This window comes from Emys orbicularis, chromosome 13 (genome assembly GCF_028017835.1).
Source record: "Emys orbicularis isolate rEmyOrb1 chromosome 13, rEmyOrb1.hap1, whole genome shotgun sequence".
Classification (NCBI taxonomy): domain Eukaryota; kingdom Metazoa; phylum Chordata; order Testudines; family Emydidae; genus Emys; species Emys orbicularis.
In genome coordinates, this window is record NC_088695.1 from 25986107 (window position 1) to 26012612 (window position 26506).

The 26506-nt window shown below is 46.7% G+C and overlaps 1 protein-coding gene across 1 annotated transcript in view; it reads right to left on the reverse strand.

Moving 5' to 3' along the window:
• Positions 1–26506, reverse strand: part of SHISA6 (shisa family member 6) — a 399346-nt gene that overhangs the window by 35070 nt on the left and 337770 nt on the right. The window contains exon 4 of the mRNA XM_065415678.1: positions 21506–21568. Within this exon, the coding sequence (XP_065271750.1) occupies positions 21506–21568 (63 nt within the window). The remainder of the gene's footprint in view (positions 1–21505; positions 21569–26506) is intronic.

The window sequence follows — 26506 nt, forward strand, 5'->3', positions numbered from 1 at the left end:
TTGGCAGCGAGTGGCTCAGTCATGCTGCTCTGATCTCTTTCCCTCGCCAGGCACCGACCAGTGTTTTTACTGGGGCCCAGGTCAGAGCCCACAGGGCCCCGTCAGATAGCTCAGCTTCAGCTGCGTTTCCGTGCCCACCAGGGGCTGCTGGCCCTGCCAACGTAGGGCTGTGCTGTGCCTGTTAGGCCCAGGCCAACACTGGGGCTGGGGGAAGGAGCAGAACTACTTCAATGACTGCTCCAGGGGCCCGGTGCCTAAGGGAGCCACAATGCCTCCTGGAGCTAGTAGGCTGCCAAGGGAGTATGCGTGCTGCTACACCCCTCAGGGCCATGGCCTCAGCGGCCCATTTGTGTAGCTGTGATAGCCCAGGCAGTGGCGTGAGCTAGCCGCCCCGAGTACATGCTCACGAGTTCGGGGCGGTTTACTCAGGGTGGCTAGCCTGTTTCGCCACTGCTGCTCCTCATGCTCCTCTGGCTATTCTGCTACTTTTAGCATGCTTGCTTGAGGAGCACTTGTGGGAGTCTGGTTCCTCGAGCTGGGAATGACAGCCCTAGCTCCAAGGGAAGCTATACCCTGTGCGTGGCTAACACCCATGTGGAAGCTGGTGGGGAGCAGCCCTTGTGCTCTCTGCACAGAGACTGCAGTTTTATCTGGTCTCTGCATGGAAGCCCCCTTGGTCTCATCCCCACTGCACTGAAGCTGACTCCAATCTCTCCTCCCATTATGCAGTGCCAGTGCTGCATGCAGCCTGGGCACTGTCTGCCATCGGCTGCACTGTGGCTCTTTGCAACCAGAAGGACAAGGGGAAATTCCATTATTTGTAATAATCAAGGCTTAGATTCTGAAGAGTGCAGGAAAATCTGGGCAAACCCATAGCTCTGCCCCCATTCTCTGCCCCCTACCTCTGTTCCAAGGACAGCATTTATGTAGGGCCTGGTACAGCTTGTGTACAAGGAGGAGTGCCAATGCACCCCAAAGCTGGAGTGATGAGTTTGTGGGCAGGCGTATGCTAAGCTCAGGTGGGCACAGAGACGTGAGCTTTATTTGCATGAAGAGTCTGCACATATTTTGTGTGACACATCAACAGATGCCTTTTTACAACATTCACCCAGTGAAAGCAAATAGCGTCACCTCTGAGAAGTGATGCAGCCCAACCTTCTGCTGCTCAGCGTCTGCTCAGCACAACTTCAGGCTTCTGTCAAAGCACTTCCCGTTCCCTTAGCACTCCCTTCTGCTCAGCCATTTCAAGGTTCAGGAAGAAATCCGCTCATTCCTGAAACGTGTTCTTACAACCAAAATTAGCCTTAATAAAAGGAGCTGTTTAGAATGATGGCCAGCATTCTCCTAAAAATGATCTTGCACAACTCCACAGCCACCTGCTACAGTCAGCATTGAAGAGTAGTAAGAGGCAGAGCCAGCTTAGACACATTCCTCAGCAGTGACACCTTGTGCATCTTCTGACTTCACATCAGTTTTATATCTGGTTTTGATGCTGCTGTGATTCAGTCTCTGGAGCTTTTAATCTGGCATTCTTCATCAGCATTACCTTCACTTTAAGATTTAGAATTCACTTTAGAAAAATTGCTTCCCCTTGTATATGGTTCAAAGGGGATGTTCTCCTGTTAAAAGCAGAGTTCAAATTACTACTTAGCTTCAGGAGTATTAAATGCCAGTATTAGAGGTACTACTACACTGGATGGTCACTTGACATCTGTATTTTGAGCTAGAGCAGTTTCCATGGACACTGCCAGGCAAGAGACCCTGTTACAAAGCTACCCGTAGTGCTTTCAAAGTAAAGCATAAGAAAGAAAAATAAACAATTATATATTTAACTAGAGTCACAAAAGTCATTGTGGCTGCCTGCTCTACTTGTTGTTAATACAGATTCTCATCAGAGAAATAACAATTAAAGGGCCTGTATTCAGGGCCGGCTTTATGAACTGCAGGGCCCGATTCGAGTACCCGGCAGCGGTCTGGGTCTTCGGCGGCACTTTGGCAGCAGGGGGTCCGCTCCAGGTCTTCGCCGGCATTTCGCCGGCGGGGGGTCCGCTCTGGGTCTTCCGCAGCACTTAAGACCCCCCTGCCACCCAAATGCTGCCGAAGACCCGGAGCGGACCCCCCACCGGGTGAGTAAAAAAAATTTAAAAGGCACCTAAGGCACGGGGCCCGATTCCGGGGAATCGGCCTAAAGCCGGCCCTGCCTGTATTCCTCTTAAGATACATGCTCAGTTGTCTGCTGCATCCAGTTTATGCTAGGGGCAGCAGAGCAGGTATGCTGTCAGGGAATTGGTGACAGCCCCCTAGTATTTTGCACAGCCATGGGCATAGACTATAGCAACCTGGGACCCTCCTGTGACACTACGCCCCATATTCTTCATAGAGATATTGTTATGATATGAATATGGCATAACTAAGATGTGCTTTATGCCAGATGGGTCATATGAGGTATCATTGGAAAGGTTATGATTTACTGAATATGATTATCCTATTTGTATGCATGTATCATTTCTATATCTGAAGTTAGGAATATTGACTATGTAACTATTACAAGTGGGTTTACACCTAGGGAATGCCCACCAGACAGAATGCAATCAGCCTGAATGGGCCATTAGGGAGAACAATAGGAATTTGAAGATGCAAATCTCACACCTTCCTAAGAAACTTCCTGGTATGCTGCAAACAACCTTTGACTCCTGGCTGCTTTGACACTGCAGGGTCATGTGCTCATGTCACCTGGTACTGGATTCCATCTTGGACTACTAGTATTTTTCCACTAATAGGGGGTGGGGATCAAGCTGGGAAACAAAGGATTCCCACCACATGTAAATCCTATTTAAGGCAGGGAAGTGAGTTAATCTTGGTTCAGTTCTTCACTGAATCCCCGCCCACGATGACTGCTGGAAACATCTAAGAAACAAAGACAAAAGGTGGTGGGGAGGACTGAGCCCAGTCTGGAAAAGGTGCCTGGCCCATGAAAGGAATATCTGGAGTTTTAAGCTGCAAGCAAGAGCAAAACAACATTTAGGGTGAGAAATTACTACTTGAAACCAGTTTCTTTGGTGTATTAAGCTTAGTTTGCGTGTTTGTTTTCTTTGCTCAGTAATCTGCCGTGATCTGTTTGCTATCCATTATAATCACTTAAAATCTATCTTTGTTTTGGTTTTCTCTAAACCAGTTTTTGAAATTCATAACTGGGAGGGGGCAAAACTCTGTGCATATCTTCCTTCACATTGAGGGAGGAGACAAATTTTAAATTAGCTTATGCTGTACAGTTTTCTGTGCAGCGCAAGACAACACAATTTTGGGTTTATGCTCCAAAGGAGGTGTGCACTTGAGTGCTGGGCAAATTCATTGGCTGAAAGTCTTCCCAGGCAGTACTGATTTCAGTGTCTGTGTCTTTCTGCAGCTGGGTGTGCCCTTACCTGTGTGTGTGCTAGAGGAGGCTTGAGGCCCTGGCTCAGCAGGACACGGTGAGGGAGCCCAGGTTGGTGGAAAAGGTGGGGTCAGTGGTACCCCAGTACATCAGGGGGCTCCCCGGAAGGGGGGGCATCCTGTCACACCTCTTTCCAGATGATGCCATAGAATCATAGGGCTGGAAGGGACCTCGAGAGGTCATCTAGTCCAGTCCCCTGCACTCATGGCAGGACTAAGTATTATCTAGACCATCCCTGACAGGTGGTTGTCCAACCTGCTCTAAAAAATCTCCAATGATGGAGATTCCACAACCTCCGTAGGCAAGTTATTCCAGTGCTTCACCACCCTGACAGTTAGGAAGTTTTTCCTAATGTCCAACCTAAACCTCCCTTGCTGCAATTTAAGCCCATTGCTTCTTGTCCTATCCTCAGAGGTCAAGAAGAACAATTTTTCTCCCTCCTCCTTGTAACAACCTTTTATGTACTTGAAAACTGTTATCATGTCTCCTCTCAGTCTTCTCTTTTCTAGACTAAACAAACCCAATGTTTTCAATCTTCCCCTATAGGTCATATTTTCTAGACCTTTAATCATTTTTGTTGCTCTTTTCTGGATTTTCTCCAATTTGTCCACATCTTTCCTGAAATGTGGCTCCCAGAACTGGACACAATATTCCAGTTGAGGCCTAATCAGTGCGGAGTAGGGCAGAAGAATTACCTCTTGTGTCTTGCTTACAACACTCCTGCTAATACATCCCAGAATGATGTTGGCTTTTTTTGCAACAGTGTTACACTGTTGACTCATATTTAGCTTGTGGTCCACTATGACCCCCAGATCCCTTTCTGCAGTACTCTTTCCCATTTTGTATGTGTGCAACTGATTGTTCCTTCCTAAGTGAAGTACTCTGCATTTGTCCTTATTGAATGTCATCCTATTTACTTCAGGCCATTTCTCTAGTTTGTCCAGATCATTTTGAATTTTAATCCTATTCACCAAAGCACTTGCAACCCCTCCCAACTTGGTATCATCTGCAAACTTTATAAGTGTACTCTGTATGCCATTATCTAAATCATTGATGAAGATATTGAACAGAACCAGACCCAGAACTGATCCCTGCAGGACCCCACTCATTATGCCCTTCCAGCATGGTTGTGAACCACTGATGACTACTCTCTGGGAATGGTTTTCCAACCAGTTTTGCACCCACCTTATAGTAGATCCATCTAGGTTGCATTTCCCTAGTTTGTTTATGTTGTGGTATCCTCTCGAACTGAGGCTACCTCTCCGGGGGAGGGAACTCCAGTTATTAGGAAGAGACAGATTATAGTTATGGGGGATTCAATCATTAGAATCATACATAGCTGGGTTTGTGATGACCGGGAGAAGTGCATGGTGACTTGCCTGCCTGGGAAGGATAGAAGAGAGGTCCTGGAGGCCAAAATTAGGTTGGTAGGTAAGAGATTCAAGTCCAGGACCTCCATGGTAGCATTCTCTGAAATGCTTCCAGTTCCACATGCAGGGCCAGTTAGACATGCAGAACTGAAGGGTCTCAATGCATGGATGAGACGATGGTGTAGGGAGGAGGGGTGTAGATTTATTAGGAACTGGGGAAACTTTTGGGAAAGGGGGAGCCTACATAGGAATGATGGGCTCCACCTAAACCAAAATGGAACCAGATTGCTGACACTTAAAATTAAAAAGGTCGTAGAGCAGTTTTTAAACTAAGGGCTGGGGGAAAGCCGACAGGTGTGGAGGAGCATGTGGTTTGGACAGAAACATCCCTTAGGGGAGGATCTATTAATGGAGATTCTCTATGTCCTAGTAAGGAGGAGAGGATGGAAGATGATAAAATATGGGTAGGATGTGATTAGAAACAGCCAAATGGAAAAAAAAGTCCCATTCAATTACATCATGTAATGGCAGACAGCTAAAAAGTGACAAGTTTTTAAAGTGCTTATATACAAATGCTAGAAGTCTAAATAATAAGGTGGGTGAACTAGAGTGCCTTATATTAAACGAGGATATTGATATAAAAGGCATCAGAGAAACTGTAGCATTTCTTTCAGAAAGGGGGACTACACAAAAATGAGGAAGTTAGATAAACAGAAATTAAAAGGTACAGTGCTAAAAGTGAAATCCCTGCAAACTGCATGGAAACTTTTTAAAGACACCATAATAGAGGCTCAACTTAAATCTATACCCCAAATTAAAAAACATAGTAAGAGAACCAAAAAAATGCCACTGTGGTTAAACAGCAAAGTAAAAGAAGCAGTCAGAGGCAAAAAGGTATCCTTTAAAAAGTGGAAGTTAAATCCTAGTGAGGAAAATAGAAAGGAGCATAAACTCTGACAAATGAAGTATAAAAATATAATTAGGAAGGCCAAAAAAAGAATTTGAAGAAGAGCTAGCCAAAGACACAAAAACTAATAGCAAAGAATTTTTTAAGTACATCAGAAGCAGGAAGCCTGCTAAACAACCAGTGGTGCCACTGGATGATCGAGATGCTAAAAAAGCACTCCAGGATGATAAGGCCATTGCAGAGAAACTAAATGAATTATTTGGTCTTCATGGCTGAGGATGTGAGGGAGATTCCCAAACCTGAGCCATTCTTTTTAGGTGACAGATCTGAGGAAATGTCCCAGATTGAGGTGTCATTAGAGGAGGTTAGGGAACAAATTGATAAACTAAACAGTAATAAGTTACCAGGACCAGATGGTATTCACCCAAGAGTTTGTAAGGAACTGAAATGTGAAATTGCAGAACTACTAACTGTAGTTTGTAACCTATCATTTAAATCAGCTTCTGTACCAAATGAGTGGAGGAGGATAGCTAATGTGATGCCAATTTTTAAAAAGGGCTCCAGAGATGATCCTGACAATTACAGTCCGGTAAGCCTGACTTCAGTACCGTGCAAACTGGTTGAAATTATAGTAAAGAACAGAATTGTCAGACACCTAGATTAATACAATTTTTGGGGAAGAGTCAACATGGTTTTCATAAAGGAAAATCATGCCTCACCAATCTACTAGAATTCTTTGAGGGGTCAACAAGCATGTGGACAAGGGGGATCCAGTGGATATATAGAGTACTTAGATTTTCAGAAAGCCATTGACAAGATCCCTCACCAAAGCCTCTTAAGCAAAATAAGCTGTCATGGGATGAGAGGAAGGTCCTCTCATGGATTAGTAACTGGTTAAAAGATAGGAAACAAAGGATAGGAATAAATTGTCAGTTTTCAGAATGGAGAGAGGTTAATAGTGGTGTCTCCCAGGGGTCTATACTGGGACCAGTCCTATTCAACATATTCATAAAGGATCTGGAAAAAGGGGTAAACAGTACGCCCACATCTTGAATACTGAGTTCAGATGTGGTCGCCCTATCTCAAAAAAGACATATTGGAATTGGAAAAGGTTCAGAAAAGGGCAACAAAAATGATTAGGAGTATGGAACGGCTTCCATATGAGGAGAGATTAATGAGACTGGGACTTTTCAGCTTGGAAAAGAGACGATTAAGGTGGGATATGATAGAGGCCTATAAAATCATGACTGGTGTGGAGAAAGTAAATAAGGAAGTGTTATTTACTCCTTTTCATAACACAAGAACTAGGGGTCACCAAATGAAATTAATAGTCGGCAGGTTTAAAACAAACAGAAGGAAGTATTTTTTTCACACAACGCACAGTCAACCTGTGGAACTCCTTGCCAGAGGATGTTGTGAAGTCTAAGAGTATAACAGGGTTCAAAAAAGAACTAGATAATTTCATGGAGGATAGGTCCATCAGTGGCTATTAGCCAGGATGGGCAGGGGTGGTGTCCCTAGCCTCTGTTTGCAGGTGCTAGGGATGGGTGACAGGGGATGGATCACTTGATTACCTGTTCTGTTCATTCCCTCTGGGGCACCTGGCATTGGCCATTGTCGGTAGACAGGATACTGGGCTAGATTGACCTTTGGTCTGACCCAGTATGGCCGTTCTTATGTACTTATGTTTTTAACTTGAGAGCTGCTCTACACTGTGTCAGCTGGCTACGGTCCTCTAGGGGACCATCTGCCAGCTGGGGACTGCTGGAGCAGATTGCATTCCAGCTACTCTCCCTGCCTGTGACTTAGCATCTTACAAAGCCACCTGAGTGCTGTGTATTAAGCTGAAGTGTGCGTCTGCAGCTAAACTACCAGGCCATTGTGTGCGCTGTCTCTTTGGAGGCAGTAGGCTTAGTAATTTGTATGAGGGACCAGTGCAAGGGACTGGACACTGCAGGGGAGATGGTTTTGGGTGGACTTGGGACTGAAGGGCTTTAGGTGTCACCCTGCAAGGCGGGACCAGGATGGTGGAAGCCAGGGTGATGTCATTGTACTGTGAACAGGCTGTTGATTTTCTGGGCTCTGTGCCAAACCTGCACAGCACAGAAGTACCCAGGGTTACAGGGCAGGTTGGGACAGAACCCCCTACTGGTCAGGGTTGAACCCCAGAGCATCACAAAAGTATTGAATCATGATTTTCCACTGGTCTGCTCTTCACAAAGGGCTAGCACTATATTCTACAAGCCAAAGCAGAGACTGGCCTGTTCATGTCCCTTCCTCGCCCCCAGCTTCATATTGTCAGTATTGCTTGGCAGTTGTATAGAAAAATGTGAACATATCTATTTGTCTGGCATTTCGTATACTGGAAATCTGATTATCTTTTAATTTCCTTACACACTGATCTACTGGGAGTAAAGCTCATTTAAACTGTCCTTAATTCTTATGATTTTGTAAACAGTGTCTTAAACAAAATAGACACAAAATCCACTGCAAATTGTTGGAGTGGATGCCATGGTACTGGGAATCATTTTCATATCTTCTGGGATTGTCCCAAATTGAATGCTTCTGGCCTGATGTTAGAAAATAGATGCAAGAGTTATTTCAGGGCTATATCCCCCAAAGTCCTATTACTGTGCCGTTAGAAAAATGCCCTGATTTACTGAAATTAAACGAAGACAGATACCTGCTTAGAATTCTAGTGGCTGCAGCCATTAAGTGAATCTTACCGTCATCCCTGCAAAACCAAGAGCGTCTATAGAAAAGTGGTTGATCAGAATAAAACAACTGAGAAATGGATCTAGTTTAACAACTAAACCAGTAGTAGGACAATTAGCCAAATGCAATGAGTGGATAAAAAAATTATGACTATAACTTTCCTACTAACATAATTTATTTTATTTATTAATTATGTATTTAGATTTAAAATAATAATTATGCTGACCCCGGTGCCCTGACATAATTAATTATACAATAAATAAACTTTAATTAAAAGTCAGCAGCACTAAAATAATTGGTTGCACAGAAATACAGCCAACCAGCCAGTATGTGTATCTAGTGTAATGGACCCTATGCTGCCTCAACTCCACTGTATACCCTTATCTGTTATATGTGTCACCCTCTCTTTTAATATTTATGTAAGAGAATCACTTGTATTTTCAATAATTCTGTTTTATCTTGTGTAAAAAGTTAGTAACTAAACATTAACAGTTACATTATCAAAAGATGAATCTGAGTTGCATGTGAAAAATGTGGAATTGTGCGTGCAAAGCCTACGCTTGACCACTCAGTTGCACTGTAATTTTATATGCAAGTTCTATAGGCAAAGCTCAGATTGATCTTTCTCAAAATGTAGACCTCTTCTTTAAGTCATGTTGGGCTAAATTCTGGTCCCAGTGAGGTCAATATCAAAACTTCCATTGGCTTCAGTGGGACCAAGATCTGGAGCACAATTTCCAAAAGTGTCTGAGGACCAGGTTTCCAACGGTATTTAGACACCTAAATACCTTTAAACATCTGGCCTTAGTAACATAGGAGCCTAAGTCCCATTGACTTTCACTGGGACTCAGTCTGTCTACACTGTCACCAGAGATGTGATCACAGCACATGTAGACATGACTGCACTAGCTGCAATCTAGCATGCTCCAGTGACAACAGCAGTGAAGCTGTGGCAGTCTGGCAGCAGCATGGGCTGTATAAGCTCCCCTAGGACCTGGGTTACCTACCTGATTTGCTGCTGGTGCTGCTGCAGACTCACAGCTATTGTTCTTCCAGCTAGCTAGATACAAGGGCGGCAGTCACAGCTCTGGTGGCAGTGTGGACAGTAGTGCAGTGTGCGCAGGGGGATCGACTGCCTCTCCAGCGGCCTTAATGTGTATGTGTGGCACCTTCCACATGCGGTTGGAGGGAAAACCTGCCCCATGCTCACCTAGGAGTGGCAGCTCATGTCCCACAGGGGTGGGCTCAGCTCCCCACTCCGAGTGTTGTAACATGGTAAATGGGGGCTCAGCACCACTTCCAGAGCTGCACAGGACAGGGGCCACTGCTGTGGGGTGGGCGCAGGGTGGTTTCACTCTCCAGTCCCCCACTCATGACCCATTCCCCCCTGGTGGCAAAACCTGGCTCTGCCACTGAGAGGCATCAGACCCTTCATCTCCTAAAGCACATAGGCACTTTTGAAAATTGTATCCCAAATCTACTCTATGGTATTTCTTGGGTGACTATGACTTTGGTGTCTATGCACCATATACACCTTTGTCCAAAGCCTGTAACAAACCTGTGTGTCTCTATTGCCATTCCCTAGAACAGAGTGCTTGCCAGGTAGTGGTCTGCTTTTCTCCTGTGTTCGTCTCCCTGCAGGAAAGTGTCTTGATCTAGCTCCCAAACCAGCATTAGACGTGGACTAGGGCAGCTCCTAACACCACCCCATCCCTGTCAGAACAGAGGGACTAGATGACGGAGATTAGGGGGTGGAAAACCCCACTCCTTTGAAGCTGTGCCTCTCCGCAGAGTTGTCCCTGAAAACGTTCCCCAACACACTCACATATGTCTCACCCTCCTGTGCGCTTTCTCACTCTGCCAGGCAGAACAGAACGGGGACACTTTCCTTTGAACTCTGCTTCAGCAGCCGTTAACGCAAATAATGCAACTGTAATTAAGGAATGGCAACCTGGCAGAACACATAACCCACAATCCCATCATTAATAGTCATCTGTGACAAAGTTCCTCCTCTATCTTGGTGGGTCCTGCGCTTATTGGCGGATTTTCTTGCCTCAGAGATTCACCATATGGGTTGGGGAACAGCCCAGAGACCTTCCCCTCTGGAAGAACCCACAGTCCAGGTCAATTGGGAGGTATGGGGGGAACCCGGGCCCGCCCTCTACTCCGGGTTCCAGCCCAGGGCCCTATGGACTGTAGCTGTCTATAGTGCCTCCTGTAACAGCTGCATGACAGCTACAACTCCGTGGGCTACTTCCCCATGGCCTCCTCCAAACACCTTCCTTATTCTCACCACAGGACCTTCCTCCTGGTGTCTGATAATGCTTGTGCTCCTCAGTCCTCCAGCAAAAACAACAAGGAGTCTGGTGGCACCTTAAAGACTAACAGATTTATTTGGGCATAAGCTTTCGTGAGTAAAAACCTCACTTCTTCGTGAAGTGAGGTTTTTACTCACGAAAGCTTATGCCCAAATAAATCTGTTAGTCTTTAAGGTGCCACCAGACTCCTTGTTGTTTTTGTAGATACAGACTAACACGGCTACCCCCTGATTCTTAGTCCTCCAGCAGCACACCCTCTCCCTCTCAGCTCCTTGTGCCTCTTGCTCCCAGCTCCTCACACTCACACCACAAACAGAAGTGAGCTCCTTTTTAAAGCCCAGGTGCCCTGATTAGCCTGCCTTAATTGAGTCTAGCAGCTTCTTAATTGGCTCCAGGTGTCCTAATTAGCCTGCCTGCCTTAACTGGGTCTAGCAGGTTCCTGATTACTCTAGTGCAGCCCCTGCTCTGGTCACTCAGGGAACAGAAAACTACTCATCCAGTGACCAGTATATTTGCCCTCTACCAGACTCCTGTACCCCACTGGTCTGGGTCTGTCTCATATCCCTCCCCCCTGCTCAACGCCAAGGGGTTGGGCAGCTTGGGACGCCAGACAGTGCACACATGACAAGCCATCGGCGTTGCCATGACGGCTCCCTGCTCTGTGTTGCACACGGAACTGGATAAGAACCATCTGGTCACCCTTGTGTTCTTCTCCTTGTTCCGCTGCATCCATTGAAGAGGGGCATGGTCGGTCACGAGGACAAATCTGCGCCCGAGCAGGTAGTAGCGCAATGTTTCCATGGCCCATTCTACAGCGAGGCATTCTCTCTCCACCACTGCATATTTTTGTTCCCTTGGAAGGAGTTTCCGACTGAGGTATAGAATTGGGTGTTCCTCCTCCCTGACCATCTGTGATAGAACAGCCCCCAACCCTACTTCCGATGCATCCGTCTGCAGGATAAACTCCTTGGTGAAATCAGGGGCTATCAGTACGGGGTTACTGCAGAGGGCAGTCCGTAGGTCTGTGAATGCTTCCTCTGCTGCGTCAGACCATCTCACCAGATCAGGTCCATGGGCTTTCACTAGGTCTGTCAGGGGGCTTGCCCTTGTGGCAAAGTGGGGGATAAATCGTCGGTAATACCCCACCACACCTAGGAACGCCTGGACTTGTTTCTTGCGACTTGGTCGGGGCCAATTTTGGATGGCCTCTAACTTGTTCACTTGGGGTTTTACCAGACCTTTTCCCACAATGTAGCCAAGATATTTGGCCTCTAAACCTACAGCGCACTTGGCAGGGTTTGCTGTAAGGCCAGCTCACCTGAAGGTATCGAGGACTGCCTCCACCTTCTCCAGGTGGGTTTCCTAGTCTGGGGTATGAATGACCACATCGTCCAAGTAGGCAGCAGCATAACAGTATAACAGTTATGCGGGCGTAATAGCTTGTCCATGAGGCGCTGGAAGGTAGCTGGGGCCCCATGTAGTCCAAAAGGGAGGACAGTATATTGAAAAAGACCCTCTGGTGTAGAGAACGCAGTCTTTTCCTTTGCGTCTTCCGCAAGGGGAATGTGCCAGTACCCCTTTGTCAAGTCTAGGGTAGTCAAGTACCGGGCATTACCCAGACGGTCCACTAGCTCATCTATGCGAGGTATGGGGTACGCGTCGAACTGGGATACTACGTTTAGTCACCGGAAGTCGTTGCAAAATCTTGTGGTGCCATCAGGTTTGGGCACCAGCACGATTGGGCTGGACCACTGACGGTGGGATTCTTTGATGATCCCCAACTCCAGCATTTTTTTTACTTCTGTTTTTATTTCCTCCCTTTTTGCCGCTGGCACCCGATAGGGCCTCATTGTTACTCTGGCCCCAGGGTTCGTGACAATGTGGTGATATGTCTCAGTTGTTCAACTCGGTTTTGTCGAGAACACATCTTGGTTCCGGAAGATCATCTCAGACACCTCATTCTTCTGGTCTGGTGTTAAATCGGGAGACACTCTCACCTGTTTGGAAGGCTTGTTTTCCTAGGTTAGGTCTTTTTGGACCGTTGTGCATGCCTCTTGTGCATGCCAGGGTTTCAGAAGGTTAACGTGATAAATCTGTTCTTGTTTTCTGCGTCCTGGCTGCCGCACCTTGTAGGTTACTTCCTCCACGGGTTCAACCACCTCATAGGGCCCCGCCATTGGGCCAGAAGCTTGCTTTCTGCCGTGGGTACTTCATTAGCTTCGACATAAATGGGGTTCCTTGGTCGGTTAATATCTCCTTCGGTAGCCCCATTTGGGCAAAGATCCCCACCAGCTCTTTGGCTATAGTTTTAGAGGCCGTGTTCCGCAGGGGGACGGCTTCTGGGTAGCGAGTAGCATAGTCCAAAACAACAAGTATATATTGGTGGCCCTGAGCCGTCTTCTCCAGGGGTCCCACTAGGTCCATGGCTATTCGCTCGAAGGGGACCTCTATGATGGGAAGGGGTACTAAAGGTGCCCTCAAGTGGGGACGGGGACTGTGCAGCTGACACTCTGGGCAGGAGGCACAGTACTTCCGCACTTCTTCATGTACTCCGGGCCAGAAGAACCGTCGTAGGACTCATGCCTGGGTGTTCTCTACCCCCAAATGCCCCCCAAAAAGATGAATATGAGCAAGACTTAATACAACATTCTGGTGTTTTTGAGGTACTAGGATCTGCTGTACCTTCTGCCCCTGTACTGGTGCAACCCGGTATAAGAGATCCTTCTTCATTATGAAGTAGGGTCCTGGTCCCTGGGTTTTTCCTTCCACGGGGACCCCATCTATTTCAGTCACCTCCTTCCTAATGTTGTCATACCTTGGGTCTTCTGCCTGGTCCTGTCCAAAATTTCCTCTCCCGGGGCTAATCTGCTCAAGATCTACGGGCCCAGTCTCTGTTGCCTCTACTGGTTCAGAAGCATTAGGGTGGGGGTCAGACTCAGGTGCTTCTCCCTCCTGCATGGCCTCCTTTTCAGCTGCGCGGGTCCGCCTACCTACAAGAGCGACCCTCTGGCTTTGGGTCAGTATTCGGGTTCCCAAGGCCTTAGCTGCCCTTCTTTCCCTTTTTGTCTTTCTACCCTGTCTGGGAGTGGAGAACAAATCTGGGGATATTTCAGAGAAGATTGGGGGTTGACAGTCTGCTGTGGATGCCTCACCAATTTTAGGGTCCCCATCTTTCTCCAATCCCCCTACTGGGAGTAAGTTTCCAAACCCTGGGAAGTCCCTCCCTATGAGCACCGGGTATGGGAGTTTAGCGACTACACCTGCTGCTACCTCAGTAGTGTTCCCTTGGATCTCGATTTTTACTGGGATGGTGGGGTAGTAACTAACTGTCCCATGGACACATGTTATCCCCATACGTTTAGCCTGCAGCAGCTGACTACGCTTCACGAGCTTCCCTGAGATAAGCATGATAGCACTCCCCGAATCAACCAGTGCCGTGGTCCCTACCCCATTTAGTTTCACTGGTCTGGTATACATATGTGGGGTTAGTGAGACCCCCACAAGGTGGATTAGGGAGCATGGATCTGCCCAATTCCCCAGGTTACACTGCATAGGCTCCTCAGCATTGGGACACTGTGCAGCTATGTGTCCCCACTCCCCGCAGGCATAACATCTGTATGGAGCCCTAGGCGTTCCCCGGTCTCTTGGTTTGGGCAGTCTAACATCACGATCCTCTTCTCCCTCAGTGCTCCGACTCTTTGTGGCCTCTGATGGGCCTTCAGCCTCTCTCTTTTTCCACCTGGGCCCTCCTGGTGGCCCAGTCACCTGAACTTTAGGGCTTGGTGCTGCTAGTTTAACCCGGGGTGCCTCTTCCTTAACTGGTCGGGTCAGCTCCCTCGCTGTCCTTCGCCTCTCTACCAGGGCGACAACCTCGTCATAGGTGGAGGGTTCGTTCTGGCTTACCCAGGCACGAAGGTCTGGTGGTAGTCCCCTCATGTATCGGTCGATGACCAGAACCGCTAGTATCTCTTCCGGACTCCGGAACTCTGTTTGCAACCACTTTCGTGTGAGATGGATGAGGTCATACAATTGGGACCGCGGGGTTTTGTCTTCCTGGTACCTCCAACCATGATACTGCTGGGCCCGCACTGCTGTCATTACCCCAGATCTGGCCAGGATCTCTGCTTTCAGCTGGGGGTAGTCTGCCACAGCCTCTTCAGGCAGATCATGGTAGGCCTTCTGGGCCTCCCCACACAGGAACGGGGCAAGGATGCCAGACCACTGATCTCAAGGCCAGGCCTCCCGTAGGGCTGTCCTCTCAAAGGCCAGAAGGTATGCCTCTACATCATCCTCCCGTGTCATTTTCTGCAGCCAATGGCTGGCCCATATGAGCCGCGTCCCATCATGACCGCGATTCAGCTCTGTAAGGGACTTTACCTGGTTTACCAGTTCCCGCAACATAGCTCGGTCTTGAGCAGACAGGTCCATCAGCAGGCGATTAGTCTCTTGCTGCAGCCGCACTGCCTCCTGTTGGGCGGCTGCCTGGACACGGGTAGCCTCCTGCTGGGCCGCCGTAGCTTGTATTAGTGCCCGCACTACGTCATCCATGGTGGTGAAAAAAAATAAACCCTCTCCCTTTTGTTTGTTTGTTTGTTTGTTTTTTGTTGTTGTTGTTTGTTTGTTTTTTTAAATCACCCTTCCTTCTTCCGCCGCACTGTGCACCCCAAGATCCCGCCCCTGACACCAGTGTGACAAAGTTCCTACTCTATCTTGGTGGCTCCTGTGCTTATTGGCGGATTTTCTTGCCTCAGAGATTCACCATGTGGGTTGGGGAACAGCCCAGAGACCTTCCCCTCTGGAAGAACCCACAGTCCAGGTCAATTGGGAGGTATGGGGGGAACCCTGGCCCGCCCTCTACTCCGGGTTCCAGCCCAGGGCCCTGTGGACTGTAGCTGTCTATAGTGCCTCCTGTAACAGCTGCATGACAGCTACAACTCCGTGGGCTACTTCCCCATGGCCTCCTCCAAACACCTTCCTTATTCTCACCACAGGACCTTCCTCCTGGTGTCTGATAACGCTTGTGCTCCTCAGTCCTCCAGCAGCACACCCTCTCCCTCTCAGCTCCTTGCTCCTCTTGCTCCCAGCTCCTCACACTCGCACCACAAACTGAAGTGAGCTCCTTTTTAAAACCAGGTGCCCTGATTAGCCTGCCTTAATTGAGTCTAGCATCTTCTTAATTGGCTCCAGGTGTCCTAATTAGCCTGCCTGTCTTAACTGGTTCTAGCAGGTTCCTGATTACTCTAGTGCAGCCCCTGCTCTGGTCACTCAGGGAACAGAAAACTACTCATCCAGTGACCAGTATATTTGTCCTCTACCAGACTCCTGTACCCCAATGGTCTGGGTCTGTCACACATCCCTTCCTCAAAGAAAATAACTCAGTGCAATCAAATCACAGCTCACACCTGCCTGGATGGGGAAACAGCGTCTCGTTGTTTTGGAGCCAGGCTAGCCACAGGCCTGCATATATGAGACAAAGGTTATGGGGACAGCACTCAAGAACTCACACGGATCAGGAGTTTTGGGGGCAACCTAGAAAATATTAAAATCTAGTGATTTCCCCTCTGAGATTTGTAATGACTGAGAGCTACACCAACCAGAATTGTCTCCTGGTTACCTTGTACTCCCCGGGAAAATATTGAAAACCTGGTCCTGGAATCCATGTCACTTTCTGCGCGGATCTTCCTCAGGTGCCTTTTTAGTCACTTTTATGTAAATGTGTGTTGGGTGGTATTTTGTCTCATACACGCTTGGCGGGAGCTTTTGTTCATGGACAAGTGAGGTAGGCATATGTCAATTTGCATAGTCACAGTGGACATGCTTACTTTATCCCATCCAGTCGGGCACTAAGACCACACCGTATGCTTAGCTGACCAAACACACAGCTTGAAGAGCGGATTCTGAATATTGAACACTTATTGGAGCCCGCACTGAAAAAGGTCCAAATGATGTGTTGATGGATTACCCATAACAAACATTCATCATGATCACGAAGTGTTCGTGAACAATTTGTGAGCAGAATAAAGGGACAAATCAAATGAACATACTGTTTGCAATTAAATAGTTCAACCTGCTCTATAGATGAGTGTCACAAAGATACCCAGTAGATAAGAGAGCTAAGGGAAGAAAAGTACTTCAAAATCTGCAAGATCATGAATATGTCTGCTTTGATCCTCTTTCTCTCTCCCAACTACACAGAAAAAGAAGGCATCTGTCAGATCAAGAGAGGAGTTTAACTATCTTGGCACATGTTGTTACCTAAAATTATTAAATGCAACAGAGAACCTGGCTGTCTAAGTAGCTAAAGGTGATGGGGTTAATGTGCAATTCACAGGCAGAAAAAGTAGGTAAACTGGAATCGATGCAGCAAGTGCAGATTTAAGTGTGCGCTGCCTTTCAAGAATATTTGTGTTTAAATCAACAACAAAAGCGCGCACACACACACACACACACACACACACACACACACACACACCTTAGAAAACCAAACAATTGGGGGATAAGGTTGGACTCCCGGAACAAGACAATGGCTCTCTCTCAGCTAATTACCCCTACTCTCATTCTCTCCCAGGTGATTTGCAGATATGTATTGGGATTATAATGAGCAGCACAATTTTCTTTTCTATTTTTTACATAGTATTATGGAAATGCAGCGCAAAAATATTTAGGGCTCAATCATGGCTTTGCCATGAGCACTCTGAAGGGCAGTGGATTTTCATAGATTCTAGGACTGGAAGGGACCTCGAGAGGTCATCGAGTCCAGTCCCCTGCCCGCATGGCAGGACCAAATACTGTCTAGACCATCCCTGATAGACATTTATCTAACCTACTCTTAAATATCTCCAGAGATGGAGATTCCACAACCTCCCTAGGCAATTTATTCCAGTGTTTAACCACCCTGACAGTTAGGAACTTTTTCCTAATGTCCAACCTAAACCTCCCTTGCTGCAGTTTAAGCCCATTGCTTCTTGTTCTATCCTTAGAGGCTAAGGTGAACAAGTTTTCTCCCTCCTCCTTATGACACCCTTTTAGATACCTGAAAACTGCTATCATGTCCCCTCTCAGTCTTCTCTTTTCCAAACTAAACAAACCCAATTCTTTCAGCCTTCCTTCATAGGTCATGTTCTCAAGACCTTTAATCATTCTTGTTGCTCTTCTCTGGACCCTCTCCAATTTCTCCACATCTTTCTTGAAATGCGGTGCCCAGAACTGGACACAATACTCCAGCTGAGGCCTAACCAGAGCAGAGTAGAGCGGAAGAATGACTTCTCGTGTCTTGCTCACAACACACCTGTTAATACATCCCAGAATCACGTTTGCTTTTTTTGCAACAGCATCACACTGTTGACTTATATTTAGCTTGTGGTCCACTATAACCCCTAGATCCCTTTCTGCTGTACTCCTTCCTAGACAGTCTCTTCCCATTCTGTATGTGTGAAACTGATTTTTCCTTCCTAAGTGGAGCACTTTGCATTTGTCTTTGTTAAACTTCATCCTGTTTACCTCAGACCATTTCTCCAATTTGTCCAGATCATTTTGAATTATGACCCTGTCCTCCAAAGCAGTTGCAATCCCTCCCAGTTTGGTATCATCCGCAAACTTAATAAGTGTACTTTCTATGCCAATATCTAAGTCGTTAATGAAGGTATTGAACAGAGCCGGTCCCAAAACAGACCCCTGCGGAACCCCACTTGTTATGCCTTTCCAGCAGGATTGGGAACCATTAATAACAACTCTCTGAGTACGGTTATCCAGCCAGTTATGCACCCAACTTATAGTAGCCCCATCTAAATTGTATTTGCCTAGTTTATCGATAAGAATATCATGCCAGACCGTGTCAAATGCCTTACTAAAGTCTAGGTATACCACATCCACAGCTTCTCCCTTATCCACAAGACTCGTTATCCTATCAAAGAAAGCTATCAGATTGGTTTGACACGATTTGTTCTTTACAAATCCATGCTGGCTATTCCCTATCACCTTACCACCTTCCAAGTGTTTGCAGATGATTTCCTTAATTACTTGCTCCATTATCTTCCCTGGCACAGAAGTTAAACTAACTGGTCTGTAGTTTCCTGGGTTGTTTTTATTTCCCTTTTTATAGATGGGCACTATATTTGCCCTTTTCCAGTCTTCTAGAATCTCTCCCGTCTCCCATGATTTTCCAAAGATAATAGCTAGAGGCTCAGACACCTCCTCTATTAGCTCCTTGAGTATTCTAGGATGCATTTCATCAGGCCCTGGTGACTTGCAGGCATCTAACTTTTCTAAGGAAGGTTTGAAAGCTAGAAGCCTCTGGTAAGTGGCTGAGCCTTAATCAGTGGGCGGGGCATTCATACAGGCCAGGGCTTTATAAAGCCTGTGCTACTCTGGAAGCAGATTGGAACTCAGAGTCACAATATATCTCCCAGTTTCCCCTGCTTTGAGGGGGACATGCTGAGTGCTCTCCCTATTCCTTTATCCCTATTCTTCTTTCTCTTTTTTGCTACACAACAAAACAAAAATGTGTCAGGATTTTGAATTCTAGTTAACACCTATGTTTTTAGGGTGTCATTAATTCAGGAACTCCTTGTCCCGTTTACCTCAGCTTTAATATGTGTAGTCCATCTTGCTGCTGGACCTAACCTACCAATTTTGAAATAGACATAACTTCTTTTGCGGTTTTCGGAGGACAGGATAAAATTCAGGCTAATAATGAAAAATTACCTGTAACCTGAATGATGAAGTGGCTACTACCTCTCTGGAATAGGAGTGGGCCAAACAAAGGTTCAAGGTAACTTTTTTTCAAGACAAATTATTCTCCCATCCTCTCTTGAGATGTGGAAGCTTCAGATCAAACACAAGACAACTTTCATAATAAACGTATCCCAGAATATTTTAACCACAGCATAGCTACAGAGCTAGATATTACATACCAGCAGAGAGAGAAATTCAGAGATACAGGAAAGGGAGAACTGATATGTATTCAGATGGGATTTATACAGAGGTGGAAAGCTGGTGTAATGAGAGGGATGGTTCAGACAGCAGATGTTTCTCACAACCCCAGCGGGGAGATTACGAGGAAGGAGAGAGCAAAATGAGCAGGGGAAGCAGGTGGAACAAGTCCAAGGAGGCATGTGGAAACAGGGAGGATAATTCTGAACTGGATGGTGAAGTGAACTGGGCGTCGGCAGGGTGTGATTTGATTAGAATATTTTGTATTGAGGGAATGTAGGCAGCAGCATTCTGCACATGCTGGAATCTGGGGAGCTGGGGCTTGGGAAGCCAGAGGGAGAAGGGAGCTGCAGCAGACCAGGTGAGAGGAGATGAATAAACAAAAGGAGTTTTCAGCAGAGGTGGAAGTGAGGCCTGGCATGGACAGGCAGAGCGGTGGATATATGGACATGGGCACCATTTGGATGATGCAGGTTATGAACAGTGGAGTCACATGGAAGCTCTGACTCAAAGAGGAAGTCTGAGTAGAGGTTGAGGATGCTGTGCCTCCCCAAGAGAAGCACTTTGGCCACTGAGACAGTTTGCTGAAGGAAGCTGAGATGAAACCACCAGTTTACTTGGCCAAGAGGACACAGTGGTTGGACAGGAAAGGGCTACTAAAGGTACTCAAAGACACGGACAGCAGAGAGAAAGGAAATCCAGGGCTCACTGAGGGCATTCTTGTGGAAAGGCTATCAAAGGCAGCCCTCGAAGGGCTGTCCAGATTGATGGAAGACTGAATCAAGGGAAGCTTCATAGATACACTGGAAGGGCAGCACTAGGCCTATATGAGAGGTGACAGTACGTTTTATACAGCCATGGGGTGATAAGCTACCCAGACCATATACAGAGGGATCAGTACTAGGGTTGTGGAGATGACTCAGCAGAGGAACAAAGTGAGTGATCACTGCTGTTTGTTGCCCTTTCATTCCTACAGCTCGTGAAGTGCCCAGTTTTCACATGGCTGGAAGGGTAGCAAAGATCAAAGCATGAAAACAGGCTCTCGTCCTTGTGCAGGGTGGGAAAAAGAGAGTCCTTCTGGATCCCCTCACTTTCTCTCCATTTCTTCCCTGCTCCCTCAGTGACCGCACATCACAGTGACACTCTCTCCCCCACCCCCCAACAGCCCACGAACTCCCATCAATACCACTTCCAGTGCTGGCCAGGCTGGGTCACTGCAGAGCGAGGTGAGGCCATCCCTACTCTAGGGGCTGAGCGTGCTGCCTTGGAAGTGCTCCCAGCCTGTGGGCCTGAAGAGAGAAAGTAGAGGGGATACTGGCCAGTGACAGAAGGGCTGGTCTCTGCACATCCCTGGGCCCTGAGGATCTGGTCAGTTTGGGAGCGCTCTGAACTCAATCTCGCCCTCCCCCCCCCCCATGTGATACCAACAGCCTGCTGGTTCGGGCCCTGGTGTCCCTGTGTTTAATATGCATTGCTAGTCTATCTTAGCAATTGTGAAGTGGTGCCATCTGCCTGCTGGTGAGGGTATGGGAGGGGCTCCTCTCTGGTAATGTCCCAAGCAGCAGGATCTGTGACAGCACATGGTGGACATGGAAATGAGTACAGAGCCTCCAGACAGGAGGAAACACAAAGCTGGTATTTAATTGAAGCTATGAGATTGGGCCATATTTAAACGCATCCATTATTAGAAATATGGTCCTACATTTAATGCAAATAGAATAAATCATTCATTGACATATGAACTATTCTATTCACATTAAACATAATTTTAATGCCAGTAAGTGTTACTGGCTGTCAGAGGAAAGTTACAATACGTGCCATTTTCTCTTACCATTTGTAGGTGTCTGGGTTGCACTGTTTAGTATCAGGTGGTTATAATTTTGTTCTTGGTCATCTGAAATTCACAGAAAAAAATCCTTTTAAGAAACAGCTCAGTGAATCCACTGATCTGCAGATGATAATTACAGTTCACATTATTCACAGGAAATCTCGGCATGATTAAAGAAAAGAGAAGAAAATTCTTAAGAAAGCAGAAGAGTCTTTCGTGTTATTCACTTAACATTCCAGATGCTAGAGGAACATGATAATGGAAAACTGCCTCCATTCAGTTGAGCCTGCAGAATGGAACGTCTGCAAGGTAAAAAGTACTTCTAAGCAGGAATAAACCATGACATGGATTTCAACATCCAGGGTGGGACCCTGAGAGATCCTGGGTTCCAGTAACTCCCTCTGAATCCACTAGAGTGATCCATGCCCACTGGATAGAGTTCCTGGTCTGTGTCCTGACATTCAGAACCTCATCTGGGATTGTTCCTGGCTATCTGAGAAACAGATGTTCCCTCTGTCACCATTTACGTTCCCTGGGAACAATGAAGACAGCAACCAGCAAGACTCATATGTGCTGGAGGCAGAGTTTTCATAGGAGCTGGACCTAGACAACAGAGCTCCCTCCTACAAGAAATGAGAATGACCACAGGCTTCTTTGCATTCAGTACTAAACACATTTTGCTGCAAAGAGACAAAAAAGGATTAACAGCAGTATCACCACCACCACTACTACTACTACTACTACTACTACTAATATAGTAATAGTAACTCCTCTATGAACTGCAAAGCATCTTTCCCTCTTTCCCACTGTAATAAACAGCAGCATAGCACTAGGCAAGTAGCCACTAATCCCTACCATATGTTTGCATACGTTTCCAGGCAAGCCCTTAATAAGTAACGTACATGCTTAGGTTGAATCATCACCATCAGATATATCATCTTATTGGGGAGTCTAATCCTGCTGTTTTAAAATGCAGAATTTCTTGCTGCAGACAGATTACGTGGTCAGAGGTGATTTATTTAGGTGGTGGCATACCAGATACCTAACTCAACTGAGATTCCATCAAGGAGACCAAGAATATTAACCCAACCTTCAGCAAGTGGCGAACAAGCCTCAAAAGTGTGGAGGTTCGATTCAGACAAGCATCCAAATATTCTGAACCTCGCCAAACCTTTTAGAGTGAGCCAATGGCCTGGAAATCTCCTCAAATGCACCATTCTCCTGAGACCCTCCAGTGCTGATGGATTTCTGTGGGTTCGGAAATGCTGCAAGAATAGTTTTCCCTACAGCATTTCTGTTCATCCCATCAGATCCTGACAGACGACAGGAAGTGGCAGATGTGTGATAATCAAAAATATAAAATAAAACACACGAAACGTTCTGGAATCTCACAAAAAGCCTAGATGGCTTTCACCAGTTTGCAGATTCCAAGGCCAGAAGGACCTAGACCACAGAGCATTGTGATAAGCTGGTCTGACCTGCTGTATAAGACAGGCCAGAGACCTTCCCCAGCAATTTCTGCATTAAGCCCATCACTCTTGTCTGAGCTAGAGCAGATCTTTTACAAAGATACCCAGTCTTAAAAGATTTCAAGTGATGGAGAAGCCATCCCATCTCTAGGTAAGTTGGTTAGTCACCCTCACTGTTCAAAAAATTGCACCTTATTTCTAATCTGGATCTGTCTAGCTTCAGCTTCCAACAACTGAATCTCATTCTACCTTTTCCTACTAGATTAAGGAGCTTTCCCCAATCAGAAATCTCTTCCCCACGTCGGGACTTCTGTGACTTTTCTTGGATAAACTAAACAGACCGAGCTCCTTAAAAGCGAAAATTCCACCATCTGGGCCATACAATTCAGTCAGATGTGATTTCTGACAAATCCATGCAGAGGTGTGTATTGAGTTCTGTAGTGAAAGTGGAGTTAAATCCTGTTAGGCCTGATCTTGCAAGGGGAGGAGCACATGGGGCCTGACTTCAACGGGCTTTGGGTCAGACCCCTGCTCAGCACTTGCAACTGTTATTGACTTCAAGAGCGGTTGTAGGTTCTCAGCAGCCCTTCGGATTGCCTCAGGCTGAGCACCAGTCTCAGTCTCAAACCAATTACTTTGCTGGTTGTGTTCATTTTTTTTTTTTTTTTTTTAAAGTTGCAAGTAAATCCACATCGAGCCTGGTGCATTTTAAAATGACCCTTCTTTGAAATGTGTCTTTACAAACTTCCCCACCCCACTCCCGTCTCCTCACTGGAGAACATCAGCACTTCCACAGTTAGGCCTCCATTCTGCAGCTGTGCTGTGCAGGGGACCCCGACACCTGCTCTGAGCTCCACTGGGTTGTGCACTGATGGAGGATCAGTTTGCAAAATCAGAATCTAAGAGATCAGCTCCTGCTTGGGCTAATTTAGACATCAGAGCAATTGTAACGCCACCAGACCCCGATCGTTGGCGGGTGGGATGGAACCTGGGACCTCTGAAGCTTAGTGCATGAGCTTCTACTGCATGCTCTAAAAGCCACGTGGCCCTTAGCTAAAGGTATAGAGCAGACTCACTAGAGGGGACAGAGGACCACACTCAGGAGGTGTGTGGGTTACACAACGATCTAGCTGTTACCTGTATTCACAACTGGTTCCATTTACTCCACAGCAGCAAATGGATAATGGTTTACGAATGGAGGTTGGATACAGTTTTGTATATGAAAAACCCACATTTAAAACTGTAGTCAACAAAACTTTCATATCTAAAATGTGCCAAGAGAGAAGCAGCAGAGACTGCCTTCTCCTGCATAGTCCATGAAGAACACTACACTGCAGTCACCTACTCTGGGAACTTACCCATGGGTGAAATCCTGGCTTCACTGAAGTCAATAGTCCTTAATGAGCCAGGACTTCATCCCAGGTGTTTATTCCTCTTTGCATTAAATCATTCTGCCCAAATGCCCCTTCCACCTCAAGTCTCCTCATTGGTCATTTTTTTTCTCTTCTGAACCCTAATGTGACTCACGCTCTGGGGTCATTTTACAGCCATGTTCACTTCTGTGTAGCTACTAGTTTGGAGCTTGGACCTAGAATAGTTAGTGGTGGGGAGACACTGAACTAGCTTCCTTTCCACTGCAATGTAAGCCCAGGCACAGGCCTAACCCCCCTTCTATCTACACACAAATCACATAACTCAGGGCTCAGACCTGGGTGGAGGGTCTGAGCCTGAGACAAGGCGGGACCCAGTGTTCAATACACCTGGGGAAGTTCTGCACCACTGTGGTGCGGCAGAAAAATGCCCCCCTGCAGGTTTTCTTTGTTTCCTTGCAGAAAATTATTTCTGTGGGGAAGTAAAGAGAAGCGGCACCAGTATTCACTCACCTCTCCCTGGTAGCTCAGATGCATCTGTTCCGGCAGCTGGGTGGAGAGGTAAATCACTGAGGGGAGGGCGGTCAATATGCAGCGGCAGTCAAAAAAGCGAACAGCATGTTGGGAATCATTAAGAAAGGGATAGATAATAAGACAGAAAATATCATATTGCCCCTATATAAATCCATGGTACACCCACTTCTTGAATACTGCGTGCAGATGTGGTTGCCCCATTAAAAAAAAATATTGGAATTGGAAAGGGTTCAGAAAAGGGCAACAAAAATGATTAGGGGTATAGAACGGCTGCCATATGAGGAGATATTAGTGAGACTGGGACTTTTCAGCTTGGAAAAGAGATGACTAAGGGGGGATATGATTGAGGTCTATAAAATCATGACTGGTGTAGAGAAAGTAAATAAGGAAGTGCTATTTACTCCTTTTCATAACACAAGAGCTAGGGGTCACCTAATGAAATTAATAGGCAGCAGGTTTAAAACAAACAAAAGGAAATATTGCTTCACAACGCACAGTCAACCTGGGGAACGCTTTGCCAGAGGATGATGTGAAGCCAATACTATAACAGGATTCAAAAAAGTACTAGATAAATTCATGGAGGATACGTCCATCGATGGCTATTAGCCAGGATGGGCCGGGATGGTGTCCCTAGCCTCTGTTTGCCAGAAGCTGGGAATGAGCACCAGGGAATCGATCACTTGATGATTATCTGTTCTGTTCATTCCCTCTGGGGCACCTGGCATTGGCCACTGTCGGAAGACAGGATACTGGGCTAGATGGACCTTTGATCTGACCCAGTATGGCCGTTTTTATGTTCTTATGACGCTCCATCCGCCCAGGGACATTAGTCCCATCTGGGCAGGGGGAGGGGAGGAGAACGGAGGGAGAGTTCCCCCTCCCTCTTCTCTGAATGGAGCAGCAGCTGGGGTTGGGTCAGATCAAGCCCCAAAACCTTCCCCTGGTGCAGGGAGCTCTGCACCACAGGGGTGGAGCCTTTGCATGGGGGTCTGGGTGTGTGGGTGAGTGGTGAGGCTCAGGGTGGGGGTTCCAGGTGCAGGGGGTGGTGAGGCTCAGTGGGGAGATTGGATGCAGGGGGGTCTGGATGCATGGGGTTGGGTGAACAGGGGGAGCAGCTCCCTGTACAGTGACCACTCCCCCCACCTGCACACCCTGAGCCCCCCCAAATCTCCACCCCATGGAGCCTCATCCCCTGCATCAGGAACCCCCCACACCCAGACCCCTATCCCATTGAGCCCCAACCAGCTGCACTCTGACCTCCCACGCCACCGAGCCCCAGCCCCTTCTGAGCCCTAACCTCCTTCACCTGGACTCCCCTGCAGAGTCCCATTCCCCTCTGCACCCAGACCGCACACTGAGCTGCCCACACAAAGATTGTGTCACACAGAACCCTGATACTCTTGAGGGAATTTTGCACAATTTTTTTTAAAAAAATTAAAATTCTGCAAAGTTCTGCATATTTAAATTATCAAAATAACACAGAAACACAATAATGATATAATCACACCATTTTCAATTATTTTAGTCATTTATTTCAAAGTACGTTGAAGTAAATGACCAAAATAATTGAAAATGGTGTGATTATATTGTGTTATTTTGACAAATAAAATATGCAGAATTTTGCAGAATTT